The following is a 26,532-nucleotide window of genomic DNA, read 5'->3' as shown; positions in this document are numbered from 1 at the left end:
GATTATCGTCCCAGTTGACCCCTCACCAAACTGACAGAGTGTTCCAGCTTCACGTGGCCGGCTCAGTTCCAGCCTCTCAGCTCATGGGGGCCAGGCTCTCCTTTTCTCTACGTCCATGAGTGTTAAAACCTGCCCCGAACAGCAAAAAGACAAATGACCCAACAGAAAAAGGGCAGAGGGTGTGAATTGATGTTTCTCCAAGGGACACATATAAATGCAAATCAGAACCACCATTTCGCACCCACTAAGATGACTGTGATAATTAAGAAGAAGAAAAAGAAGGGGATCCCTGGGTGGCTCTGTGGTTGAGCGTCTGCCTTTGGCTCAGGGTGTGATCCTGGATTCCCTGGATCGAGTCCCGTATCAGGCTCTTGCATGGCCTCCTTCTCCCTTTGCCTGTGTCTCTGCCTCTCTCTCTGTGTCTCTCGTGAATAAATAAATAAAATCTTTTTTAAAAAAAGAAGAAGAAAAAGAAGAAAAGAAAACGCAAAATATCAAGTTTTGCATGAGATCGTGGAGAAGTTGGAACCTACATTGCTGGTGGGAATGTCAAACGGCTTTCCTGCTGTGGAAAAATCTGGCCGTTCCTCAAAAGTGTTAACATAACTCAGCAATCCCACCACGAGACATGTACCCACGGTTGTTGACAACGCACTCAAATAGGCTACACAGCGCTGCTCACGGCAGCCAGACGGCGGGCAGCCCGGGAGCCCACCAGCAGGTGAGTGGATGGGTAGGAGTGCTGTGCCCGCCACATGGAGCACCACTCGGCCACCAACAGGAATGAGGTACCAACCTGTGCTACATCGTGATGACCCTCAGCAGCGTGATGTTCCGTGATATCCGTTGTTGGGTCCCGTGTGCATGGCGTTCCAGAGCAGCCAAGTCCGGAAAGGCAGAGCCACATCGCTGGCTGCAGGGGCTGGGGGTGGGTGCGGGCCCCTCAGGGCTCCCTGGTGGGCTGATGAAAACATTCGGAAGCGGATGGTGGTTGCACAGCAGTGACAATGTGCTTAAGGACACATTTCGAAATGGTCACTTTTATGTTATGTGAAATTCACCTCAATTAAAAAAAAATGTTTTCCAAAATCAGTATTCAAAGATAGGGGCACCTGGGTGGCTCAGTGGTTGAGCATCTGCCTTCGGCTCAGGTCGCCATCCTGGGATCCCAGGATCGAGTCCCACATCGGGATCCCCATAGGGAGCCTGCTTTTCCCTCTGCCTGGGTCTCTGCCTCTCTCTGTGTGTCTCTCATGAATAAATAAATAAAATCTTAAAAAAGAATTCAAAGATGTTGGAAACTGAAGGCCCCCAGGGCAGCCTTGGTGGTGGTCCAGCCCCATGCTCCCTGCCCCTCAGCCCCGTAGGCTCCCCGTCCTTCCTCCTTACCCGTTGGCTGTTCACTGAGGGACATTTCTCTATCGTCTCTAAGTGTGCACAGTGACATCCTTCTCCCTGGCAGTACCTGCTGTTTTGCAGGATGTGCACGCCCTCTGAGCGGCCCCCCATCTATCTTAGCATGGACCTGAGCCCCGGACCCCAGGGAAGGAGCGTGGAGTCTGGAACACCTCCTCTTCTAGTGCTGGCGCCGCGGCTGCTGGGGCTGGTCACAGTCTCTTGTCCTGCTTCATCCGGAAAAGACAGCGCCACAGTCCAGGAGCCGGCAGTGGGGGGCGAGGGCGGATTTCCTGGTCGATGCTGTAACACCACCTCCGTAACCCCTCAGGGTGGATAAAGACCCCGATACAGCTGAAGATCTCTGGGGCCTTGGGTCCCCAGCAGAGGGTGAGGAGGGCCGTCCAAGGGGAGGCTGGCTTATGCAGAACAAGCCTTGCCGTCCTGACACTTAGGTCTTGGTGTGACCTTAGGGTTCTGTTCCTGGGGGAACACATCAGTGACATCATGGAGAACAAGGCAGGCAGCCGGGTGGCCAGGCTGGAGGCAGACCGCAAGCCGGCGGGCGGGGAGGAGTGCGGGGGCCAGTGAGGACACACAGACTCCCACCACCTGCGGGCCTGCGTGTGGGGTCGGGGTGGGTCTGTGCGTGAGGAGCCTCCCGCCCATCCACAGACATTTAAGAATCAATACTGCAGAGAAGAGGGTGGATAAACCCGACGTCGTTAATGAACTGTTTGGGGAATTTCTAAATGGCTCCAGGACAACAGAATCGACATTGATTTATGGCCTAATTGTTTATGAGAAATAGATTCCAGCTAGGGCCCTGCAGGGCCCCCACCCTCCTGCCCCATAAAGGGCTGGGCTGCAGAACAAGTCTCTGGCGCCATCTGCTGTTCGTCTGTGGCCGCGCCTCCCCCAGGAGCCCGAGGGGGTACCCCAGCCAGAAAAAGAACACAGTTAGGTCCAGTGGGAGTCCCCTGAGGTCAGGTCCTAAGGGATCACAGGCCAGAGACACAGACCCAGTGTTCTCGAAGGAGCCAGATGTCTCTGAGGCCGGCTGAGCCACTCGGGCGTGGGGAACACCTTACCTTCCTGCATGTGCTTGGTCGACACTGACAAGGTGGCTGAGTGCCGAGTGTCGGAAGCATGTCACTCCTTTCTCCCAACTCCCCCAGAAGGCAGGTGCTGCCCCAGCTGTGCACATGGGGAAATCCACGGCCATTTGGCTAACTCGCTTGTCCTGCGTCGGGTGGTGAGAAGCAACCTGCCAGCTGTTCAGGAGCCCGAGCGCCGCCCTTGCTGCTGGCACCTGCTGATGGCTTCCGGGAGCCACAGCCTGCTCCGGGGCCATGGTGGTCAGTGCTGTGCATGTGCAATATCTTAAAGCAACTGCAATTTTCCAGGCAAATCAGGGCTTAAAGTGTTGAGCTTTTTCAGCATCCCAAGTACTAACTTCAGTGAGGAAATAATAGTGTGTATTCATGCTCTCACCTGCTTACCTGGCCAACGTGGCTTTTGAGGACTGTGCACAAAGCCTGCAAGGTACCCCGTTGTCTAGTAAACAGGGCCGCTGGGAGTGAGCCAGACCCTCTGTGTTACGGAGTCGGGTTGTCAGCTTTATCTACTGAAAGGCCAATCTCCAAACACCCACAGAGTCACATGAAGCTTGGCCATCCAGACTAGAAATTCCAAACGCTGTAAACACCACAGTGGGTGCCTCTCTCTTGTCTCACATGATTGCCTTCTAGAACTTTACAAAAATATTCAAGCCAATTTTTCCCCCAGAATGGTTATTGATACTTTGTCTAGATATTTCTGATATTTTCTTTCGAGCTAACAAAGCACAAACTTGGTTGCCCCTGTTCACTTATTATCCACAAAGGAGTCTGAGGAGTTTCCTCCTCGTGGAATACCCCCGGAGTGCCATCTGTTCACACGAAGTGCTTCAGACCGTCCATACTTTACTTTCTCCCTGGGGAGCCGGCCGTGATGCTATTGAACTCATGCCAGCTGCATTTGGACAAGAACAAGGGCACGGGGATGTAATGGGGAGAGAGGACGGGGACGGCGATGGAAACCCAAGTCAGCGTCCTCCCAGTCCCCCACTCCCTGCCCTCCACCTGCCAGAATGACAGGAGCTCTGAAGGAGGAAGTCCTCTCCACGCACCCTGGATTGGAATGGAGGAGGGAGGGGAGGGGTGAGAGCTGCTGGAGTTGAAAGACCCCCTGCTCCTGGCCCCCCACGTTTGGCTCAGGAGCTGAGCCCAGCAGCTGACCACGAAGTAGAGGGAATGGGGGGCGGAAAGAGGACGGGGAGATGGGAAGGGTCTGCAGGTAGCATGGTTGCCAGATGGTTGGTGGGCCAGCATTTCACTTTTGTTGTGCCCAATGCCCAGGTTAATTCACTGACTCCTACTGGCAAAGTGGGGGCCGAGGAAATGAAAAGGATGGAAGATTCATGACTGTGAATGAGAGGATATGCAAATTCAGCATCTCAAGTTTTCAGGGAGAGCTCCCCAAATACTGAAAACCCTGTATGTACAGTCCAGAGGCATCAAGACAGGCCAGGTTAGGGGCACCGTGCGTGGTGTAGCCCCCGTAGAAGGTGACCAGGGGTGGGCTGATCATGGGGTTGGAGAAGACAGTGGATGAATGTGTGATTTTGGGGCACCTTGGGGGCTTTCATTTTCTGCTTTTAGGCATTTATTTGTAAACACATCATTTATGTTGCTTTAGGCCTCACACCCTTTTTCAAGTTATGGAAACCACGTCAAACCAGCATAAGCAATACGGGTGATCTGTCAGCCCCTGTGGTGGAAAAAGATTTGGCTTCTGGTGGGTTTGAATGCAAAGGTTCTAAAACTGTGGGTAGGCCACTGACTTTCTCTCCATGCCCTCGTTTCCTCGTCCCACCTGCCTCCATGCAGGCATGTTTCCTCGGTCCAACAAGCACAGACCCCAGCCTCAGAGCGATTGACTTCATTGGGGAGTTTGTTAAATTCCAGATGTTTCTGGGTGCCGGGGTGGCTCAGTGGATTAAGAGATTGACTCTTAACTTCAGCTCAGGTCATGATCTCAGGGTTGTGGGATTGAGTCCCGCTTCAGGCTCCGTGCTGAGGTTGGAGTCTGCTTGAGATTCCCTTTGCCCTCCCCCCATTCTCTCTCTCTCTCTCAAATAAATAAAGTCTTTAAAAAAAAAAAAAAAAAAAGCTCCAGATGTTCCGGATGTTTCTAACATGTACCGAGTGTGGAAGGTTGGGAAAGTAAAGAAATTAAAGACATGGAAGATGAGCTGCCCTTTGCCAGCTGTCTGGGAAGACAGTGGTGGGGAAGACAGGTTGAAGTTGAGAAAGATCCCCAGTAGTGCGGACTTCTCCCGCAGCGGGGCCCCTGGGCCTTCCTGTGGCCCGTGAAGTGGGAGCGCATCCCGGCCCTTCTCACCCTCTGTTTTCTGACACATGAGCCACGACGGCTAGCAAGAGGTGCAAGAGATTCATGTAGAATTTGGTTTCTTTCCTCATCTCTTATTTATTTATTTTTTTAGCAGGTAGGAGTCAAGGAGCAGGGATCAGAAGCGAGATAAGGGAATAAAACAGAAAAGGAAAACCGAGCCCTGCAGCATGGGGCGTGCAGAAACAAGACGAGCCTTCCTTCTGTCAAGCCTGCAGGCTCCTCAGGGTCATATGCTAGCCAGAGAGAAGCTAGGGGAGCGGAGGGGAATGCTGGGGTGCGTTTCTGGCTTGAACCCCACGCTGGAACAAGGCTGGACTGCACCAGTGTGGGTGCGTGTTCACAGACGACAGGCCCTCCGGTCCTGCAGCCGGAACGATCGCTTTCTGTGGAACCGAGAGCTGACAAGTCGCCTTAAGACGCTTGTCCATTCCGTTAGTGATAACCACGTCTAATTAAATATGCATCTGGAGAGGAGACCTGTGACTTTTTTTTTTTTTTTTTTGGTTTTTTGGGTTGAGTTTTGAGGTTGGTAATGGGAACATCATCACTTCCTTTGGCTGAATTGTAAAACTTGCACAAGAGTTTGCAAGTTCCCTTCTTGTGCTGTTCACTTCAAGGCTTCCTGAAAGCTCGAGAAACTCCTCAAATTCTCTAGAACCATGTGGAGGTTAATGTTTAGAAGCAAAAAACGCCCCGGCGTGGTGAGTGTCCAGCTGTCCTCAGCAGCACAGCTGCTCCCGTGAATGCCAGCCCCCTGACTTACAGGACTTTCTCTTCACTTTCTGCTTCAACAGGGCAAATGGGACTTGACGTCGCCTGAGACAAAGCCAGCTGCGCCCGCAGAGGTAAGAACTGCTCGCCTTGGCTTACTTTCCTCCGTGAGAATAGGAGTCATGGTTTAAGAGTGTTGCGCGCGTGGTTCCTTCCAGGTTCTGGGGTTAGTTGACGCGGGCCCCAGTGCAGCAGGCCGCAGCGCCGGGCTCTGGGCGGAGGGTCCAGTCGTCTGAGGTTCTGGGTCAAGTGCAGAACCGCCCTGACCCATGCAAGATCGTCGCCGTGCAGCAGGGGGCGGCCTCGGGCGCTGAGCCTGGAAAGTCCTGCGTCCTCCGAAGGCTGCGAGGTCTGTTCTGAATTTGTGGATCACTGGGAACGGAATACACATGATTCCCCATGCATCTTTCTGTTTAAAACTCTGGCACGTGCCTTCAAAATAAGCCCGGAGTTACTATGGCAAGAGAGCCCTGAGAACGAGGTGAAGTGGGGTGGGGGGCTGCCACGGGCACGGTTGGCGGGCGGGAGCCTACTGACTGCATGCAGAGGTCAGATCTTCGTTGGAGACTTTTCTAGGAATTAGGTCTGAAATGGATCATTGTAGATGAGGGTAGAGTTCCTGCGATATTGTGAACAGCTGTGTGGTTTGAATAGTTACCTTATAAATAGGAAGTTTTATAAGGTGGTTTTGTGGGTGTTTGGGTTTTCCTGGCTCCCATGATACCGCTAAGTAAGAAGAAGGCTACGCGTTTGGGCGAATCCACGGCATCTGAATTTGTCAGGCTGAGTATTCACAGCAGGCGTGGCGGGTACAGTGGGCCTGTTCCTTACAGGTGCCAAACAGGGCACTTGAAACTTGGGTTTTGGGGTTTTGATCTGGCTTATTTGATTTATATGAATGCATCAGACTATATTCTGGTTCGTACTAAACAAAATACGTACTACCCCCCGCCCCACAAGCCTCTGGAGGCTTCCTGAGGGTTGTACTTCACTGGGCTGTTGAGGCAGTGCTGAGAAGTGATGGGCTTCTTAGCCGCTCCTCAGTGGGTCCGCAAGGCCCAGGCGGCATGAGAGTCCCGGCCCATTCCAGGAACCCACATTCCTGGAGCAAAAGAAGCCACTTCTGTGAATGGTCACCGTTGCATTTGACCGCTGGCATCCACATAATGGCACTTAACACTGAATTCTGCTGTTGTACTACTTACTTATTGTACTCCTGTCTGCGTCTAATATACATTTATAAATAGCTCAACACTAACAACTTGGTTGAAAGAAACATTCTCTCTACCATTAGATCTTTATTATTCCTTATTAGACATAGAAATTGTGTGCGTGGAATTGCAGGTTGGCAGTAGTGATTTATGTTCCGTGACATCTCAAGGTGGTTCCGGTTATTTCACGTAAGTGAATACACAGATGGGTGAATACTCTCCTGCATCTCAGGCTAAGGTAAAGAAGCTCAGAAACAAGGCATGTTGTGTGGGAGGGAATGGCACTTTTCTCTTAGAACCTCTTCTGCGTCTAGCCTATAACCTGTTCAAGAAAAAAAAATAAAAAAGCAGTTCAGCTCTAGTTGGTGATTCTTATCAGAGCTTTATATGGCTTTCTATGGCTAGGTCAGGGAGGTGCTGTGTCTCGTGCAGTGGTGAAAAGTCCTGTTACTCTCCCGTCACCACACTCCACACGTAGACTGGCCCCGCACAACAAGAATGAAGAGCTTCCACACTGCAGGTGGTTCTCTTCTCTTGGCCACAGACACAGATGTAGGCAAATGGACAAGGACATGTCTGGTGGGGGATGGAAACCGTACCAGGCATGGGTATACATGCGGGCGTCATCCGTGCATGGTCCCAGGTGACCAATCCTATGTGCCTGTCGCAATAGGAGCCACGGTCAGAGCAGCCCACGGCCGGCCTAACCCTCCTCGGGCTTGGCCACGCACTCAGATTCAGGAGCCCCTTCTCACGTTCAGGATAAACTGATCAGAGCTCATGCAGCACCAGCTGGGAGCACCCGGGAAGACTGAGACGCCTGGGGTGTCCTGTTTGAGAGCCTAACGGGGACGTGGCTGCTGGCTGCTCGCAGTTGCCACCACGGCCCTGCGGAGAACTACTGCGGCACTTTACCAGGCGCGTCCTGCTGCTCACCCTGCAAACGCAGCAATGAGCCGACCCTTAGGTATTTTTCCTGCTAAACCACCAAGGTGTCTCCAGTCTAGCGGCTCGTTGAATTTCCTCTTTCCCTATTATGGCTTCACTCTTTCTGGAATTGATTTTATAGGAGACAAAGGAGGTTACGGTCCCGAGGCGCGGGATGCTTTCCTTTGCCGGGGCGCAAACGGAGCAGAGGGGGACTCCTGCCCCATCGAGGCTGTGCTGGCTCCCTGTCTCTTGCTCTCTTCCTGCTGCCATGCAGTCCACACACATGCCCCCTCCTGGGGCCGCATAATTCAGTGACCTGATGACCTGGGGAGACCGAAACCAAGAAAAGGTGGTTGTTCCCTTGGCTTTCCTGCTCCTTGGAGCCGAGGAACCTGGCCATCCTCATCCTCTTCATCATGGTGCAGCACTGCAGGCCGGTTGTTGTGGGACCAGGGGAGCGACAAAGATGCCTGGTCCTGGGTTCAGGACGAGAAGCCACTTGAAGGCTTGTGCCCAGGCCGGGAGAACACGTGACGTGCCAGATAGGCACTTGTCCACAGCCTGCCTGACACCAGGGTGTGTGTGTGTGTGTGTGTGTGTGTGTGTTGTTTTACTTCTTAATCGTTTGTAAAAAAATCTGTTCTTTTGGCAGATACCTCAATATGCAAAGAAAATAACACAGCAACTCAAACTTAATCCTTTGAAAGGGAACCAGGGAGTTAAAATGCCGACTTTCCTGGGACGTGACGGCCACCCAGCAAGTATTGGTCCCACACTAACCCTGCTGCTTCTTGCAGAATCTGGGCCTGGGGGCTTCCTGCGCGGCCCCTGCGTGGCTCCCACATGCATGATCACTTAGGGTCCCCTGGACTGGAAGTTGTGCACGGTTCTCCTTTCCGTTTTGCTTTCTTTGAACGGAGCTTTAATTTTTCTCATCCTGGACTGAATTAATTCTGAGCCTTTGTAGCCTCTGAATCAGGCGGATTTTCCTGTTCGTCTTGTTTATCAGTTCTTTCCCTGCCTCTGTCTGAGTCCTGAAGCATTGGCAGCAGGTGCACAGGCGTGCTGTGCTTCTCCACGGGGCGACAGTGTGAGGCTGAGGGGACGAGACGAGGTGCTGAAGCGTGGGGAGCAGGCACGGGACTCTGGTTTTCACTCTGATCTCAGGGGTCAGATCCTACCCCAGAGTTGGCAGGGGAGCTGAGCTAGCTGGGCTCCGGGTTAAGGCGTCCTCATCTGGGGATGCACTAGGGACCCTGCTGGAGTCTCACCTCACAGTCCCTGGGTGAAGACAGGGCGTGGAGGGCCCGGGGTGGGGGTGGTGGGGAAGGTGCATCAGCGCTGTGGTGGGTCACAGGACTGGGACGCCCATCTCCATGGTGCAGGCAGGGCACCCAGGGAAGGGTCCAGAACAGGGTTGGTAGCAGAGGGAACTGCAACCAAGAAGGAAGGCGTCTGCAACCTCTGTGGGTGTTTTGTTCTCTCCTTGAATCATCAGGAAAGAGACAGATACACAGTCTCATTCCCGCATTGACTTCACTGGACAGTCCCTCCATGTGTATGCCACCCTTCAGCAGAAACCCAATGAAGCATGTAGGGGCCAATTTTGTGCTAGGAACAGCCTTTCCCTTCAAGATAGCTGGAGAAAAACCAAACATTAATTTTAGGGAAAAAGGTTGACTCCCACATTTTAGCATATTCAGCTATACCCGACTTCCCACCCATTTCCAGATAGGATCTATAGGAAAAAAAAAACCCCACAAAACACTGAAAAAGTCACAAAGCTTTTTATTAAGTTCCAGGATCACAGATGATTTTTTTTTCTTTGTCATACTTTTCTATAAATTTCAAGAATTCTATACTACTTATGCAATAATTATATTAAAAAATTTAATTAGCTAAGGCTCAATTCATCCTAAAAGTATTAAAATGACTCTAATCTTTGGGTGGTGATATATTACAGATGCCTTGGGTTTAGTGACATATGGAAAACTCTAATGTCTTAGGTGATTTCACCAATTTAAGGTGACAGTTCATGACACTTAGTGACAAATAGCACAAAAGAATTCAATGAACTGACATGTCATTGGGATTTATTAAGGCAGCGTAAAAGAGGTTGCTGTCATAATTATGCATCCCAAGCAACCCAAAGGGAACTTTCTGTTTGAATTTGTAATTCGCCTTGTGACTTCCTCCTCTTGTAATCCTAGCCATTGAGATATTGACCTCAGGTGAACCCAGAGAAGCAGGAAGCGCTCTGCTGCAGCAGGTGTTCCCAACCGTGTCAGGGCAGAGCCAGGGCCGGGACAGGAGCAGGACACTAGCTCCTTCCCTTAGCAGGAGGACCACTCCTCACCAGGCACCTGCCACTGTCCCGGCAAGGCAACTTCCGTGGCTACTATCCCTTTACTCTTCCTGCATTTCACAGAGGAGGAAGCGAAGGTCAGGAGGAGTGAAGTAATTTGCTGAGTCATGCAGCTGAGGGGTGAGGCTCAAACTCTTGTCTTTCAAACGAGTAGGATGCTCTTCCAGTGCTTTCGCACATGCCAGCTTGACATCTTACATCCTATGCTCCAGTTTAGGCATCCTCTTCTAAATTATGGTCTTGGGGGAGAAACACTATAAAGAGCTATAGGAAATTATGGCTATCCTTTATGATCTACTAAAAGTTAAATTAAGCTATTATTTTTTTACGACGGTGCAACTTATTCAAGTCTCTGAGCCTGCCCGTGAGCTGTGGGCGCACCGAGGAGCCCGGCTGCGTGAACACCAGGGCTATGGAGAGTGTCAGAGGAGGGAGCGGCCGGGGCACACGCTGTTGGTGAGCTCATGGCAGCAGACGGTCGCCAGCCATCGCCAGTTGTGAATCCACTGCTTGATGGAGCCCAGCCATGGTGGTGGGGGGGCACCTGTGGAATGGCAGCCCCCGAAACACTGGGCTTCTCCCAGCCCTTAGTTTTCCATGGAGCACAGCTTCAGCAACACTGCTTGTTGGCCTAGAGACGTCGGCACCCGCGAAGGCTTCCCCTGGTTTCTCCGCTTGAGGAGTCGTGCACGTTGTTTTCTCAGAACGTGTACTGTTAGTCCAACACTGTGATTCTTCTATATGGTTTTCCTTTTGGATATTTTCCTTCCTCAGCACACAGGGCCACTCTTTATCCCTTTATCGTGCTCTTGGGGTCGGTGGCCAGCAGCATGGCAGCTGGGTGGGATTAAGAAAGGACCAGAAGCCCACGGAGCTGGGGTAGAGTCCTATCCTCTCCTGACTTAGCTACTAGGCCAAGGAATATGACCTTGACCCAGGCCACGTTACCTTCTGGGCCAGCGTGGACATGAATTAGAGATACGCAGTCAGATCTTTTAAGTACTTTGTTTTTCTTTCATGTGTGTTTAGACACTCATGGATGTGCACATATAAATATACAAATGTGTGTTACGTAAACATTGCACATGTTTATAAAGGTAAAGATGTTTGTTGCTGTTGGTGTCCAGATTCCTTTTGCAAGCACTTTCCCTCACGTTATTAGCAGCTGCCCACTCATGATGAAGGGTTCCCATTTCATTTTTCAGAGAAAAAGCTGGCACTTCAGCTCCTGTGCTTTGGGAAACTCATGGCTCCCACACGGGCCCATGCGGACCCGTGCACCTGCTCGTCGTGGGCTGGCTCCCCTCCTGGGAGTGTGCCTCCACTTCTCTCCTTCCCTCTCTGCCCCATTATGAGCTAGTCTGGTGCCTTCAGTCCCACCACAACTGCTCTTGTAAGAAAGGGCGAATGAAAAATCACACCCTGCCTTCTTTCCTGGCCTCGGGGAGAGGAGAGACATGGCAAACACATAGCATTGTCTTGGACACTACAGGTCTGGGCTGGTCCGTCTGATTCTGGGGGACTCAGAGAAATGGGACATTTGAGCTAGGTTTCACAGGGGAAGACCCGCACCGAGGTCCCGAGGAAACCATTGTGGTGGTGGTGGTGGTGTACTTCTTGGGCATATCGTGCAAGCGTCTTCATTCCGCTGCTGGAGGATGGATGCCCCATGTGACACCAGTTGCAGTCCCTTTAAAGCACTGCCCAATACACAGTGATGGCTGCTTTTCAAAATGATGTCTCTTTCAAAAGTGGAAGATGAATATGCCGGGATTGTCATGGAGATTTCCCAGGGCATGAAAGGCAATTTCTTGCCGTAGTCACCATGACAACATTCAGTCCACATGCTTCCATATATACCTGCAATTAAATTTCATCAAAAAGGAAAGGTCTCTAGTACAAAGCCGCTGGTTTCACCATGACCGCTGAAGATAGAGACTGGAGACCCCATCCGTCTCTAATGCATTTCCAAAAGCAGTAAGTCTTAGGCGACTACTTTCTCATCCTTACGGGAGTTTGAGTTGAATTGCAGTTAGGACACGTCAGAACATCGTTGCAACCAGACTGATGATTTCAGGTCAGGGTTGTCCGGACTCTTGCTTCCCCTCTCTGCCCGCCCTGCTCCCTCTGTGCTCGCACACACTGTCCACCAGGTGAAGACAGGGAACAAGAATGGTTGGTGAGCACGGTGTTTCAAACGATTTGGGCAAAACGTGTGATGCAGAAAAGATGACATTTTTGGCTAGGCTCCTTTCTGAGTTTTCTGTGGCCCACGTTAACCTGAGCCTCCCAGGGGTGGGGGGCAACCGTCCATTTGTGCCCCTCATACTCTGCAGCCAGAGCAGACTCCACGTCTCCGTCGGAGCAGGTGCATGGGCCCCCGCATCGGCTGGGAGCTCTGCTGAGCTTGTTCGTGCTGCTGCCTAGATGCTGCTTGTTTACCTCTCAGGATTTCTTCTTTTATAGGAGACCAGATAGCTACGCCCTTCGAAGTAGATATTGAAGCCTTTAATTTTATCCTGCCTGGAGAATAATAAAGGAAACAGTTTGTCACCCCAAACAAGCCCACCCTTCTTCCTCCAAAGAGCAGCCCCCCAACCACCTGCCCAGTGAAGCTGATGTCAGCGATGCTGTGAACAGTCCCTTGGGAGATAAGCTGCTTTTTCAAGGGGTTGCCCCTGTTACAGATAGAGAAAAAAATGTTCTACTTGTATCCCATGCAGTTGTGATAATACTGGAACATCAACAACCCTCCTTCCACCAAATAAAAATTCAGTAAAAAAAATTAAAAGTTTCCATCCAACCTGGATACGATATACTTTTGCTAAAGCAAAGGACTATTGAAATATATGGGAAGGATCACAGGACCCCAGGCTGTAAGGAAAATTTTTATAATGTCCTCCTCCAACACTCAGAAATACTGGGGAGTAGGGCTTGAGGTGGTGTGAACTTGTTTCTTGGCATGTTCTGGAAGCCCCCAGGCGTGGGCTGCAGGGCCACGTGTGCAGGGTGGGCTGAGTCCCCCTGCGGCGGGCAGGCTGCTCCCCACAGCGACTGCTGCTTTCTGAGAGAGACTGCATGCAGGTGTTAAGATCCAGAACTTTCAAAGGGGTGAGATGCCGATTAATTTTAGGGGAAAAGAATGGCACTAGAATGTCTTTTCAGCTCCTGCTGCTTTGAGAACTCAAGACTGACAGGTGCAGGGACTGTCTGGACCCAAAAGAAGGAAAAGACAAGAACTTTTGTGAGAGCAGGGACAGCACTTGTTTCTATGAATTTCCTGATGTTAGTATTTTCTTCCAGCTGTCAGTAAGCAAAATGGAATAGAGGGGTGCTTAAAAACGGGCATTTTCTCTACTGCCATAATTCAGCCTATGAACAAACCATGCTTTATTCCCAAAGTACGTAAGCTGAGGAGTGTGATCATTCTGCTCAGAATGTGCTAATTACCAGTCCAGAATAGGAAAAATGCATGGAAAACATGCAGGTGTATGGCACATATTTTTAAAATCTTATATTCTAGGTTCCTAGCAAAGTCTTTCTAGCAGGAAATACGATGAATAAAAATTCTGCCTGAGGATGTGCCTCCGAAGGGCCGACGTGGTAACCACTCTGTGTGAGCTGTGTGTGTGTGTGCACGTTTGCATGCGTGTGTGTCCATGTGCACACAGGACATGTGCAGGGATCAACGTGTGTGAGTCCATTCTGCCATTCAGGAAGGGAACATTTAGCCTTTGTGCTGCAGAGGCAATAGAATGAGTGAAAAGGTGTTTGGTTGGGGCACATTTCCTGGGACAGCAACCGGTGGGGAACGGACGATTGTACGACTGGTTTCTTTTGGCCAGAAAAGACATCTCCTTTGACGTGTCAGTGTGAGAAAGAGCTGGACCAGCCATCCCTCTGTCACGTGTGCCAGGCTGTCAAGGCAATTTCTCTCTCTCATCTTCAGTGTCCTCTTTCTCTTTGATCCCTTCTTCCCATACCCTATGTTTTTATACCGATTTATTTCCACACCCACACCCGTAACAATGACTTCTGGCATCTGTCACCTAAAAGCTGATTATTGGTTGGTAGGGTTTCTGGGCAGCCTCTTTAGGTCTTCAGAGGAGGAGCTGACTTATGCACCCACAGGAGCTTTAAAAGAAATCAGTGTCATAGGCCTGACCCTGACCTTGCTCCTGGCTTATAAGTTTCATGTGAAACCTTGCACACCAGTGGTGTGGCCCAGATAAGGCTTGTTGCAAGTGACGGCTGCAAAGGGCCAGTGGTTCTGCAGGGAATTTGGGTGCTCTGTGTTCACCAGGGAGGCAAAGCAGATTTAGTTGAAGACAGAAAGTGTGTGCACGGGAGAGCATGCATGTGTATGTGTGTATCTGTGGCGTGGGTTATTCAAAGTGTAAGACAATCCTGGCATGATCTGTGTCCATTAGCAGACCCGGTGCTACCTAAAGAAAGAAGCAACTGTTTTTATTTACCTTCCTCCTGCTAGGGTGCCCACCTAGTGGGACAGTGCTCCCGGGCTGATAGGGCTGCTGCAGGGAGCATCTCTCCCCGCCTGCCCCCTGCGGCGTGGCTGACAGTTTGGAACATTTGACTTGTTCCCCGGGAAGCTCCTGCTTTGATGGAATCAGCCAGATGTTGTGTTACAGGCTGTTAGGACTCAGGAGAGTCCGTGAGCTCGCGTTGAGAGCAGGAGAATGGACAGCCTGCCCCTCGCAGTTGGGGGCCCAGCCAGCCTGAGTGCGAGCACGCAGGACCTAGAGCTTCCACCCCATTCCGTGGAGGGGGTCCGAGCTGCTGGAAGGGTGCAGGGTCGAGGCGGAGAGAGGGCGGGAAGAGCAGCAGGGAGCTGACAGCTGCTGGGAGCTGACAGGGCAGAGACAGGTGCACAATGGCTCAGACGCCCTGCGGCCCCTGGGCTCCCGGGGGTAGATGATGCTCAGGTTGCCGCACAAGATGCTGCACAAACTCTTAGGAAGGTAAGGGGGAGACCGGGCACTTGCACTGGGGGCCCTGGGGGTGGTTCTGACACATGCTGCTGGGCAATGAGTGTCCTTGATCTTGGCAGCCAGGGCTAAGGTCACAGGTCGCGGGGGGCACACAGAGAGCAGCCCAGCATTGACACCAGCTGTCCACATTCGCACTTGCCTTGTTCTGAGGGCGTGCCCCAGCCCGGATGTACGCGGTGGGTTGCTCTCGTGTGCATTTGCACAATCAAGGAGGTCAGGTCACTCAGTCACGGGTCTGTATTTTTAGAAGGAAAAGGAACGAAATATGACAAAGTTGACGTTTATTGAAACCGTTACTGAAAGCTGATATTTTAGAAGAGATTCTGATTGAGCCGATTGCCTTTAACTTTTTTTTCTTTTTCGAAAACTTTTCTACTATAGTAAAATGCAAATAACAGAACATTTTTTAAAATTTTTTATTGGTGTTCAATTTGCGAACATATAGCAAAACACTCAGTGCTCATCCCATCAAGTGCCCCCCTCAGTGCCCGTCACCCAGTCACCCCCACCCCCCACCCATCTCCCCTTCCACCACCCCTAGTTCGTTTCCCAGAGTTAGGAGTCTCTCATGTTCTGTCTCCCTTTCTGATATTTCCCACTCATTTTCTCTCCTTTCCCCTTTATTCCCTTTCACTATTCTTTATATTCCACAAATGAATGAGACCATATAATGTTTGTCCTTCTCCGATTGACTTACTTCACTCAGCATAATACCCTCCAGGTCCATCCATGTTGAAGCAAATGGTGGGTATTTGTCGTTTCTAATGCCTGAGGAATATCCCATTGTCATAACTGAAAAATTTGCCATTCTAACCATTTCCATTTACCATGTTAAGTATTTCCAAGTGTTCCGTTCAGGGTCATTGGGTATGTGTCCTTAGCTATGCAACCACCACCGCCCATCTCCAGAGCACTCTCATCTTCCCAGACTGAGACTCCGCCCAGAGAACACGTGGTCCCCACTGCTGCTGACCTCAGCTCTCGCCAGTTTGTAAGTCGGATAACTCAGGACGCATCATAGTCTGGGCAGTGAGTGTGCATCGGATTACGTCCAAGCAGGTCAGGCATGAGAGCAACTCTGTCTGTGGGATCTGCTAGAGAAATTACTTTGAGTCGTATCCCTTTTTCAGGGTAGGAGGGTTATGAAATACAGGGTTTTAAAAATCACCAGCATCCTGACATGGGCATGGGATTTGTGAGTCTGAATACTTTTTTGAGGAAATCTGTGATTTCCCACCAACTTCATATATTTTTTTATGTTAAACAAGAAATGTTCCAATTCTCCTGTTTTAGTAAATATCTCCAAGTGTATGTATGCTTGTCATATGCAGATTTGTGGTTAATAAAAATGTCCTTTGTAGATCTTCATGCTAAAAATATAGTTTTAAGATAAACTTATGTTTCACTTTAAAATCACTCCAAAATACTATTTTTTTAATATTTTATTTTATTTATTCATGAGAGGCACACACACACACACACAGAGGCAGAGACACAGGCAGAGGGAGAAGCAGGCTCACATGCAGGGAGCCCGACGCGGGACTCGATCCCACGTCTCCAGGATCAGGCCCAGGCCGAAGGCGGCACTAAACCGCTGGGCCACCAGGGCTGCCCAGAAAGACTATTTTTTAAGGGTGAATTTTAAAAGGTGAATACAAGCTGTTTCTGTCTACTTTGGGGATTAAGTAAACTGAGGCAGTGAGGCAAACATAGGGCCTGCCCACCATGTGGAAGTGTAGACTGACCTACAAGCAGAGGTTACACCCCTGGACTTGCGTCCCTCACCCGACCCTCCATCTCAGTGAGCGCTGCATCTCTAGGAGCATTTCCTTATTGATAACCCTCCTTTTCCCAAAGACATCAATAAAGTGAACAAGTATAACTAATAGGAGATTTAAAAACAAGTAAGTGCACGTGTAGGGGAAGGAATTAAGGTAAAGACATGGATCTGAAGCGTGGTGTGAGGTTGGTACCCCAGATTGAGGTCCAGAGGCGTGGGGTGCACACAGACCATGCACCATGGACATCACTCCGAGGCTGCTGGCTCCCTGAGGAGGGGAACACACGCGCTCCAGGCTACGACAAACCAAACCCCAAACCAGTGGGTCAGGTGAACACATCCCTTTTTGTCACTGAGCCCAGAGAGAAGTGCCTCCCGCAGGCCTCCCAGGAGGGGGCACCATGTGAGAAGCAGTGACAGTGGCCTGTGGCAAGTGGGGGGCATTTCTTAATAACGTTTTTTATAAGGCCCTGAATTGTAGACTGAGGAGGGGAGACCAACATACAGAGCAGAAAAGCACTTCCGTCCGAAGCCAGCCCCGTGTGGTCCAGGCGGACAGCGCACTGAGGATCTGACCTCCCCAGGGACGTCTGAAGCCCCCGGGACACACGCGTGGATGTCAGACCCTCACACGGGTCTTTGTGCAGAGGGAACCGTCCGTTTTGTTAGGATTTAGTGGAGTTTTGGTCCCTTGACAGCTGTAGGAATACAGATTTTCTGTGCTGCGGGTTATGAGGAGGGGCTGATAAAATTTGGGCCCTGGAGGGGCCTTCGACATCACACGGCCCACCCACCACTTCTAGACAAGGACACTGAGGGGCCGAGGAGCTGAAATGCCCAAGATTATACAGAGAGTGTGGTGGAGCGTGGCAGAGCGGGGGCCCTGCTGGGCTCCTTCCCAGCTCTTGTCTTTATACCGTGAGGGAGAATGTGTCGGGGGTCAGCTGCCCCCGGAGAACTGGGAGAGTGACCCCGGCCTGCCGGTGTTTGCCTTCTGTATTTGACACTTTGACACCTGGGGAAGACTGCCCCTTCAGGGTGAGCCTGTTCCTAGAGACGCCTCACTCGGGGTGCACCTTTCACATGCAAGCCGACCCCCTCTGTGGGGCTCCCACACTCTGGGCCACTAGCCCCCCACCCTCATCACCCCCAGGGCAGGTACCAGACAAACAGCCCCCTGCCCCCATCACCCCCAGGGCAGGACCCAGAAAACCAGCCCCCACCTTCATCACCCCAGGGCAGGTACCAGACAACCAGCCCCCCACCCCCATCACCTCAGGGCAGGTACCAGACAACCAGCCCCCCACCCCCGTCACCCCAGGGCAGGCACCAGACAATCAGCCCCCCCTCCCCGCCCTCATCACCCTAGGGCAGGTACCAGACAACCAGCCGTCTGCCTTCGTCACCCCCAGGAAAGACCCAGACAACAAGCCCCCCACCCCCATCACCCCAGGGCAGGACCAAGACAACCAGCCTCCCGCCCTCATCATCCCCAGGGCAGGTACCAGACAACCAGCACCCCCCTGCACTCATCACCCCAGGGCAGGTACCAGATAAGGAGCTTCCCCCACCCTAATGACCCCAGGGCAGGTACCAGACAACTAGGGCATCATGACACCCAAGAGCCCACTAAGACTTCTCAGACTAGCCAGTCCTGAGCCTGCTGACCCCACCTCACCTGTCCTCCCCATGGAAACCTCAGTAAAGGTCCCCTGTCCCTGCTGCCCCCTGACTGACCAGGCTTCCCCGTGAGCCCCTGCATGTCACACTGTGCCCCTGCCTCTTGGGGACATGAGTCAAGAGCCGTCTTCCCAGTGGCAGCTGACTCCTGACTGCTGGCCTTGCCATACCTGAAGAGTAATAAAACCTCTATTGAAAACACTCTCAATTGTTTCTGAAACATGCATACTTGTTGCGTGAAGTAAGACAGGTGAGACATAGTCCCTGTAGTTGAGAAAGTGCTCCAGGTGACAACACCGATGCCCAGGTAGTTGTACTGAAGTGAAAGGCAGACCCGGGGCAGCTTGACCCAGAGGCCATGTGCCTTACGTGTCCTGTGAGGGGGCCTGGGCAGGTGGATGGGGGACCAGCGCAACAGAGCACCACGGAGGAAGTTCACAGCACCAGCAAATGCATTTCCCAGAATTTGGGTCCCTGGCCACGCTGTTGGGTTGGTGGGAATCTGAAAAGTGAGTGTGTTCAGGTAGCGGATCCCAAGGCCTTTGGTGGTTGGCCCCAGAGAGCCCACGGGCAACTCAGTTCTGTGTCTTTCCCCAGTTTCATAGCCACTCACGACTGTTTGTCGAGCACATTGCGTGTAATAATGATAATAACCTCATTATGACACGTCGCATGAACAGCCTAAAGGCAGAGCACGTGAAATGTGTTTCTCACGGGGATAAACTCCAGTGACAGCGGTTGGTCTCTTTCCCCCTGGATGCGCTTCTAAACTGCGATGTGACATGTGACTCTTTCTATTAAGCTCATCTGAATTGTTTTTTGCTTTTACCATGTGGTGTAACGGGAGAAAGTTGTGGAAGCGTGGGTAACAAGGTCAAAGCAGAGATGGTGATTTTTGTGCACGTATTAGGACATTTTGTGTTCATAGGACGGGAAAAAAATCGTCCGACAGCATTATCCACAGCTAATTTGTAATAAAAAGTGTGAGCAATAAAGTTGTGACTAGCTAGGAGTGAGGGAGGAGAAATGTAATTATGTGGTTTTAAAAACACAAGCTTGGGAAAGATTTCTACCACGTTTAAGGGATGCTTAAAAGATAGGAGAGGAATTTTTATTTATTTGTTTTTTTAATTTTTTTAAAAGATTTTATGTATTTATTCATGAGAGACACAGAGAGGGGCAGAGGCACAGGCAGGCTCTATGCAAGGAGCCCGATATGGGACTCGATCCTGGGTCTCCAGGATCACACCCTGAGCCAAAGGCGGGCACTAAGCTGCTGAGCCACCCAGGGATCCCCTGGAGAGGAGTTTTTAAAGGCAGTTTATATAGAGGATTATTTAAAGACCGCTGATAGAAAACATTCACTGTTTGTTAAAAGCCAGTTGCAGGGGCAGCCCAGGTGGCTCAGCATTTTAGCCCCTGCCTTCAGCCCAGGGCGTGATCCTGGAGTCCCGGGTTCGAGTCCCACATCAGGCTCGGTCGAGTCCCACGTCAGGCTCCCTGCATGGAGCCTGCTTCTCCCGCTGCCTGTGTCTCTGTCTCTGTCTCTCTCTCTCTCATGAATAGATAAATAAAGAAAAAAAAAAGGTCGTAGGAAAAGAATGGTGCATGTGAAGGAACGGGGAGGAGAGAGTGTTCTAGAAAGTATAGTTCAGTAACCATTTGCCCGTTTATTGGTTCTCTTTTCATTTTATCAACAACAACAACAAAAAAACATGTTCAAAGGAAACTCGTAACAGTGAGCATCGTAGACATCGAGAAGCAGTTGGGTGAAGTGTAAGCAGCTAACATCTTGGGAACAAACAGAAATGGAGCCCCTAGAACTCCCTGGCCTGATGTCTCTGCCTCCATTCGCTCAGGCCATCCCGTGGCTCCCCAGACCCTTGATCGTCTCAGATCCGTGAAGCCACGGACCTGGACTTCATCTCTCTGCTTCTCAAAAAGCATCTACCCCAGTGGCACACGTGCATTGCCTGTGACAATGGTGCCCGTGAGGAGCGACGCTGCCTTTTAAGAGCAGGGTGGAGAGGAAATACGGAGATGGCCTCCTGTGAATGTCAAGGCTGCTCACGTTGGAAACAGTCACGGGGATTTCAAATGTATTGTTGAGTCTTTACAGAGATTGGTTTTCTGATGTCGTGACTACACCTTTATTGGTAAGAGGCTTTTTTTGATGTGGATAAAGGAAGTCAGGTGAGCACGGCTGGATGACCAGAGGTGGTGTCTCTTAGTTCTCCCTAAGGATGGTGGTTCAGCCCATAAATATTTACTTACGGGGGTGCCTGGGTGGCCCAGTTGGTGAAGCGTCTGCCTTTGGCTCAGGCCATGATCTCAGGGTCCTGGGATCGAGTCGCACATCCAGCTCCCTGCTCAGCAGAGAGTCTGCTTCTCCCTCTCCCTCTGCTACTCCCCCTGCTTGTGCTCTTTCTCTCTCTAATAAGTAAATAAAATCTTTAAAAATATATATTTACTTATAGAGCTCTGGGTAGGGGGCTACCGCTGTGAGCAAGGGCCTACCCGCTTAGAGTCCTGCAGGATGGCCGGCCTTCTGTCCTTGGGGAACCATGGGCTCCATGCAGGGGTAGCATGGCCAGAGAGAGGAGTTGGTATTTAATGCCACGTACCGGGAAATGGCACCTGTGTTTCTGCCTTCTGCAGAAGGCGCCCTCAGCATGAGCCGCTCACGGTGAGCGGGCTGGCCCCACCAAGTAGGCCGCGTGCACAGTCAAGGCTGGAAGTGTTGGCTCCCAGCAGAATGCGTGAGACTCACCGCAAGGGTCGGGACCTGAGCTGCGGCGACCATGTAGAGCATCCATCCCCCTGGTCCAGATCTCACCACCAGCACGAACCTCTGGGGTGGTGGTGGCAGGGAGATGGTCACGGCAGATGACGTGGTGGATCAGGATTCGAACCCACATCCCCCTCTATGGCTGTAACTGCTCTGTAGGCTGTCTTTCTGTCTGACAAAGTGAGACGCCCAAGTAAGGCTTGGCCAGGCCTAGAATCTTCCCCTAGTAGAGTTGCTCTGTGATACCTTCTCATGCATGTGGATCCACCATCCTTGAGTTGAACTATTTAACAGCTCATCAATTTGTTGCCCAGTGCTCTCTTTTGAAGTCAGCAGCTTCTTACAGTTTTACTAACATAAAATAAGCTCTTTCTCTCTCTCTCTGAAGATTTCCTTCAGTTCATTCTGAGTTATCCCCTAGTCCTGGAATAGGCTTTCCTGATGACCACGTGGGTCTCAGACACCCCTCGGAGCTCGTCCCTTCCATGTGGGCTTCCCACCGTGTGAGGCTGCTTGTCGGAGGTGGCCGCCCGACCGCCTGGTCTGCTAGGCTGGCCTCTTTTGGATGAGGAAGGTTATAATTAAAATTGTTAGAAACAAAATCTTTATTTAAAATAATAAACATAATAAACATTAGGGCAGCCCAGGTGGCTCAGCAATTTAGTGCAATCTTCAGCCCAGGGCCTGATCCTGGAGAACAGGACTGAATCCAATATCAGGCTCCTGCACAGAGCCTGCTTCTCCCTCTGCCTGTGTCTCTGCCTCTCTGTGTCTCTCATGAATAAATAAAATCTTAAAAAAAATATTAACACTCAGATACAGAATTATCAGATTAAATACCTTTGTGGCTAGATGAGCAAACAGTGCTAAGTCATAATCTTCGCAGACCCAGCTTGTTGTTATCCTCTGCTTCACGGTCTTCTGTGCGGGGGAAGGATTGGCTTCTACTTTTCAGGACTTTCTTTGCTTCCCAGCCTTTGACTGTGAACAGTCATGAAGAAGATGCTCTTTGTTCTATAGAATCCCAGTAGTCTGTTCATCTGTTTGGCTTTGCAGAAAATCCCAAATTCTGTGAGTGTTAGAATCCACTAGTGATGCGAAGTCCAATCCGACTGGCTTAAGCAAAAAAACCTGGACATTTGCGGGGCTTGGAAACGAGAAACTCAGGAGCACCATGATTCTGAGCTCAGACACACCCTCTTCCTTCCAGGCTCCTTACTGGGCAGGGTCCTTCCCCGGCCCTACATGGAGGCCCTGATGCCCAGTCCAGCAGGAGAGAGGATCCCTGCACCCCACACCCCTCCTGTCATGAGTTCTCTGTCCCCAAGGGCGAGTGGATGGATTCTCCTTGCAGATGGGCCTGAGTCAGGCAGGTGCTCAGTAGTTTCCCACAGCAGGACAGATTGCCCCCCAGCGAACCTGCAGAAATATTCCTCATGACTAGTGCGTTGATGGCAGGACCCCCTGTGACTAGCGTGTTGACAGGGGGGAGACCCCCTATGACTAGCATGTGGATGATGAGACCCCCTGTGACTAGCATGTTGATGGTGGGACCCCCTGACTAGCATGTTGGTGGGAGGGAGACCCCCATGACTAGCATGTTGATGGGGGACCCCTTGTGACTAGCATGTTGACAGGGGGGAGACCCCCTATGACTAGCATGTTGATGATGAGACCCCCTGTGACTAACGTGTTGGTGGCAGGACCCCCTGTGACTAGCACGTTGACAGGGGGGCCCCTTGTGACTAGCGTGTTGACGGGGCCCCCTGTAACTAGTGTGTTCCCACCCCTGGAATTCATCCCAGGCCTTCTTCACCTGCGAGACCCACCAGAATCACCCGGCCAGAGAGTGCCGGTCTTCCTACCCCATCCCGCAGGACAGACAGGCAGCTGCGGAGTCACATCTGTGAGGTTTCCAGGACGTGGCATGGGTCAGTGAAACCTGCTGATTTGCAGAAATGATGCTGTAATATCTTCTTTCTGCTGTGGCCCCACTGACCTGCAGAGGCTGCCGTCCCCTGGAGCTGGGGCCGATTTACGGTGAGGTGCTCTGTGACTTGCTGAGCTGTGGGATGCAAGGCTGGGCCGCCCTCACAGAAGGACATTTCACACCTGCGTGCAGCTGGCGGTGGCCCCACAGAGTCTGTCCCCCGAGAATTGGGCTTTCTCCCTGTGTGTGATCATAATCTCCCCAGCAAGAGGGAGATGCAGCTCTTGGCGAAGATCCCCCTTCCAAGGGGAGGGCTTGGGTTCGTGAATCTCCAGCTTCTGTTGTTTTGTACCAATTCACGACTTGAGCCACGGATCTGCTGGGCATGGGCCACATGACCCTCCCTCCTAGTGGCTGGGAGTGAGGCCTCCGTGGCACGGCCCCAGTGAGCGATGCTGTCCTTTGTCCCCAAGGGACACGTCAGGAACACAGTGGGGTGGCTGCCCTCGGGTCCTGACAGCTAGGTCATCTGGGGAGAGGACTGTGTGCTCTGGAGACAATGAAGGGACAGGGAAGGGTGGCAGGTGGTCTGGGGGAGGCCCTGCTGGGAGGGCAGGGCCCCAGGGAAGCAAAAAGGAAGGAGCTGGTGTCTGGGGAAGAGGAGGAGTGTGGGCGGGGAGGTCACAGGTGTGTGCGTGTGCACATGGGGAGGGGACGTGGGGCCTCAAAGTCCACGGTAAGGATGCGGGGAGTCCCAGGCCCACCTTAGCTGCCAGGACAGAGGCTGCACCGGCGCCGGACAGGATGGCGGAGGTGGCCAGAGGGCGTGGAGACCCGTGTGCCCAGCACATGCTCTCAGAAGCCTGGGGCGGCCAGAGGCAGCTGGAACCCCCATGTACAGCCGAAGAGAGCCGGCAAGGGGACGTCCCCTGTCCAGCACCTCTGATGGTGCCGAGAGGGGGCCCCGTGAAGCAGGAGGGACCCAGCTCTGCCCTCCGCCCCAACACCAGCTGCACCTCTTAAAACTGCCTGTTTCTTCCACCAACGTTCCACCTGCCTCACCTGCCTTCACCTGCACAGGTAGCAGGTTGGGAGCACAAAGAAGCCAGCCTCAGGGCTAGACACGGCCTGGCCAGAGCATTTCGTCACCTCCGGGGGGGCGGGGGCAGGTCCCTGTCTCGCGGGGTGCGGCAAGGATCAGGGGGTCGCGTATGCAAGCAGCTGGGCTGTTTCTGGCAGAGCTGCTGCAGAAATAGAAGCTCGCCGTTCGCCTTGTCTGTGCTTGGGACGGGGCCAGTGTGGGGGGCCGTGAGGGTGACAGTTGGAACGCTGGCTCGTTCGGGGACCCTCGGCTTTCCTGCAGAGGCTTCCTTTAAAGGAGCCGCACTGCGGTGTGGCTGTCCCTCTGAGAGCTCACCTGCCCTGGGGGAGGGCTCCCACCCTGCCCACCGGGGCCTTGCTCTCCCAGGGACAAACAGCTACGCGCCCAGTTTCCTTCCCGCCTTGGAGGACACTTCACACACTGATGGGCGTCCGCACATCACGGCAGCCCCCGAAACCTCGCCTGCCCCCACCCGGTTCCATCGTCTGTGCCCCGGGGCTCCCTGTGTCAGGACACCAGGGGCTCTGTCTTGCTTGTGGCTGCAGGGTGCTGATTCTCTCCAAGGGCGCCCCGAGGAGGCACGGTCACCCAGCCCCTGGTGAGCTTACTTGTGTTTGAAGTAAAGAACCCCAGCAGCATGGGACCCTAACCCCAGAGCCAGTGTGAGCTCACACCTGGGCGTCCACCTGCACGTCTCCGCTGGCGCAGGTGTGTCATTTCAAGAGATGGTTTCCCACGTGGAAGCATGCCCGAGGACCCGGGGACGGATGTCTGCACGGCTGTTGTGGGATGTTCTCGGGCACACACACGCAGGCAGGAGCCTGATGGCCTCCAGAGGTCCTCCACCCACGTGTGTGACTGCTGCTGGGTGCTCTGAGCAGTTGTTTGGCCGGGCAGCATCCAGGGGTCTGCATCCCAGACCCACATGGGGATTGCACTCAGAAGGCCAGCTTGTGTCTGGTCACACCCCCGGCTGGTCCCAAACTCCGAGGAGAGCCCGGGCGTTTGGCACCCAGACCGAGGACCTTCTAGTCCTTGCATGCGTCAGAGTGATGTGCTGTGCAGACATCACTGGCTCCTTTACAAAAACGACCATCTAGAGGAAAGTTGGAGGGCCAGAGGCCGGCAGGGCAAGAAATGAGCACCTCCAGAACTGTGGGAGGATGGAGGTGGGCTGTGAGCGGCCCAGTCTGTGCTCTTTGTTATGCAGCACTTGCTGACTCACACAGGGAGGCTACCGAGGAGGAGGATGGGGAACCTGTGCCTTCCCACAGCTGGATAGACGCCTGGCCGGGCCTTTCAGAGGGGCCACATCCATGGTCTCCAACTGGAGCTGCCACGCAGGCTCTTGTCACTGAATCTGGTGACAGCTTCCTTGTCCTTCTGAAACTGGGGATAGAGCATGGCCAGTAGGGACATGCAGAGTAAATAAAGAGCTGTGCCCCCTCTGCCCATGTGCCCCCAGGGCTTCCAGCCATGCCCCTGAGGACACATAGCCGTGTCTGAGCCTCTGTGGGCTTGGCTTCTCTGCCGGAGGCCCCATGTCCCTCCTCGTGGGCGCCTCTCTGCCCTCTGGCCCTCTGGCCATGATCACAGGGGCGGAGGGCCCAGCACTGTTTATTCTCCAGCTTGTCGCCATAGAGGCCGTGCTTTGAAAGGAAGGAAATCCCCCCGGGATACTCATGAACCCAGGGGCCCTTCTCCAGCTGCACACTCCCTCCCAGGCTGGTGGCCAGGCTCTGGCTGCGTTGTCGAACTTCTGTGCGTGCACATCGGCGGCCGCTGTGGCCCACGACCACGCAGCAGTGTGGCGGGCCAGGGCAGGCCCATGCTCTGAGGCCTTCACTTCCCTGATCACGGGTGAGGGACCCTGCTGCAGTCCTCGGGAAGCCACTGCATCTGCAGGGCTGGATGTCCTCAGAGACTTTAAGAGGAGAATGCAGGTTAGTGGGCAGCAGTTCATGAGTGGCCACGCCGTGTGCTTTCGTGTTTATTCCCGGATGGAGGAGCACAGAAGTGCCTAGAAACTCAGGTGCTCTGGGGATGAACAGACGTGGAGACTTGCGATCGCTGTGATGTCTCTGGGCCCCTGCACCGACACTCAGGTTTGGTGGG

The 26,532-nt window shown here is 52.6% G+C and overlaps 1 protein-coding gene across 2 annotated transcripts in view; it reads left to right on the top strand.

Annotated features, from left to right (window-relative positions):
- Nucleotides 1–26,532, top strand: part of RPS6KA2 (ribosomal protein S6 kinase A2) — a 350,533-nt gene that overhangs the window by 47,948 nt on the left and 276,053 nt on the right. The window contains exons 1-2 of one of the 2 annotated variants that reach the window (XM_041742333.1): nt 5,496–5,552; nt 5,646–5,696. In XM_041742333.1, the coding sequence (XP_041598267.1) occupies nt 5,511–5,552; nt 5,646–5,696 (93 nt within the window). In that variant the 5' untranslated portion in view covers nt 5,496–5,510. Of the gene's footprint in view, nt 1–5,495; nt 5,553–5,645; nt 5,697–26,532 lie in introns of those variants that run through there. The other variant, XM_041742331.1, reaches the window with a different exon arrangement.

The sequence above is a fragment of the Vulpes lagopus genome, chromosome 2 (genome assembly GCF_018345385.1).
Source record: "Vulpes lagopus strain Blue_001 chromosome 2, ASM1834538v1, whole genome shotgun sequence".
Lineage (NCBI taxonomy): Eukaryota > Metazoa > Chordata > Mammalia > Carnivora > Canidae > Vulpes > Vulpes lagopus.
Note: the sequence above shows the minus strand (reverse complement) of the source record. Positions and strands in the feature narration are given on the sequence as shown.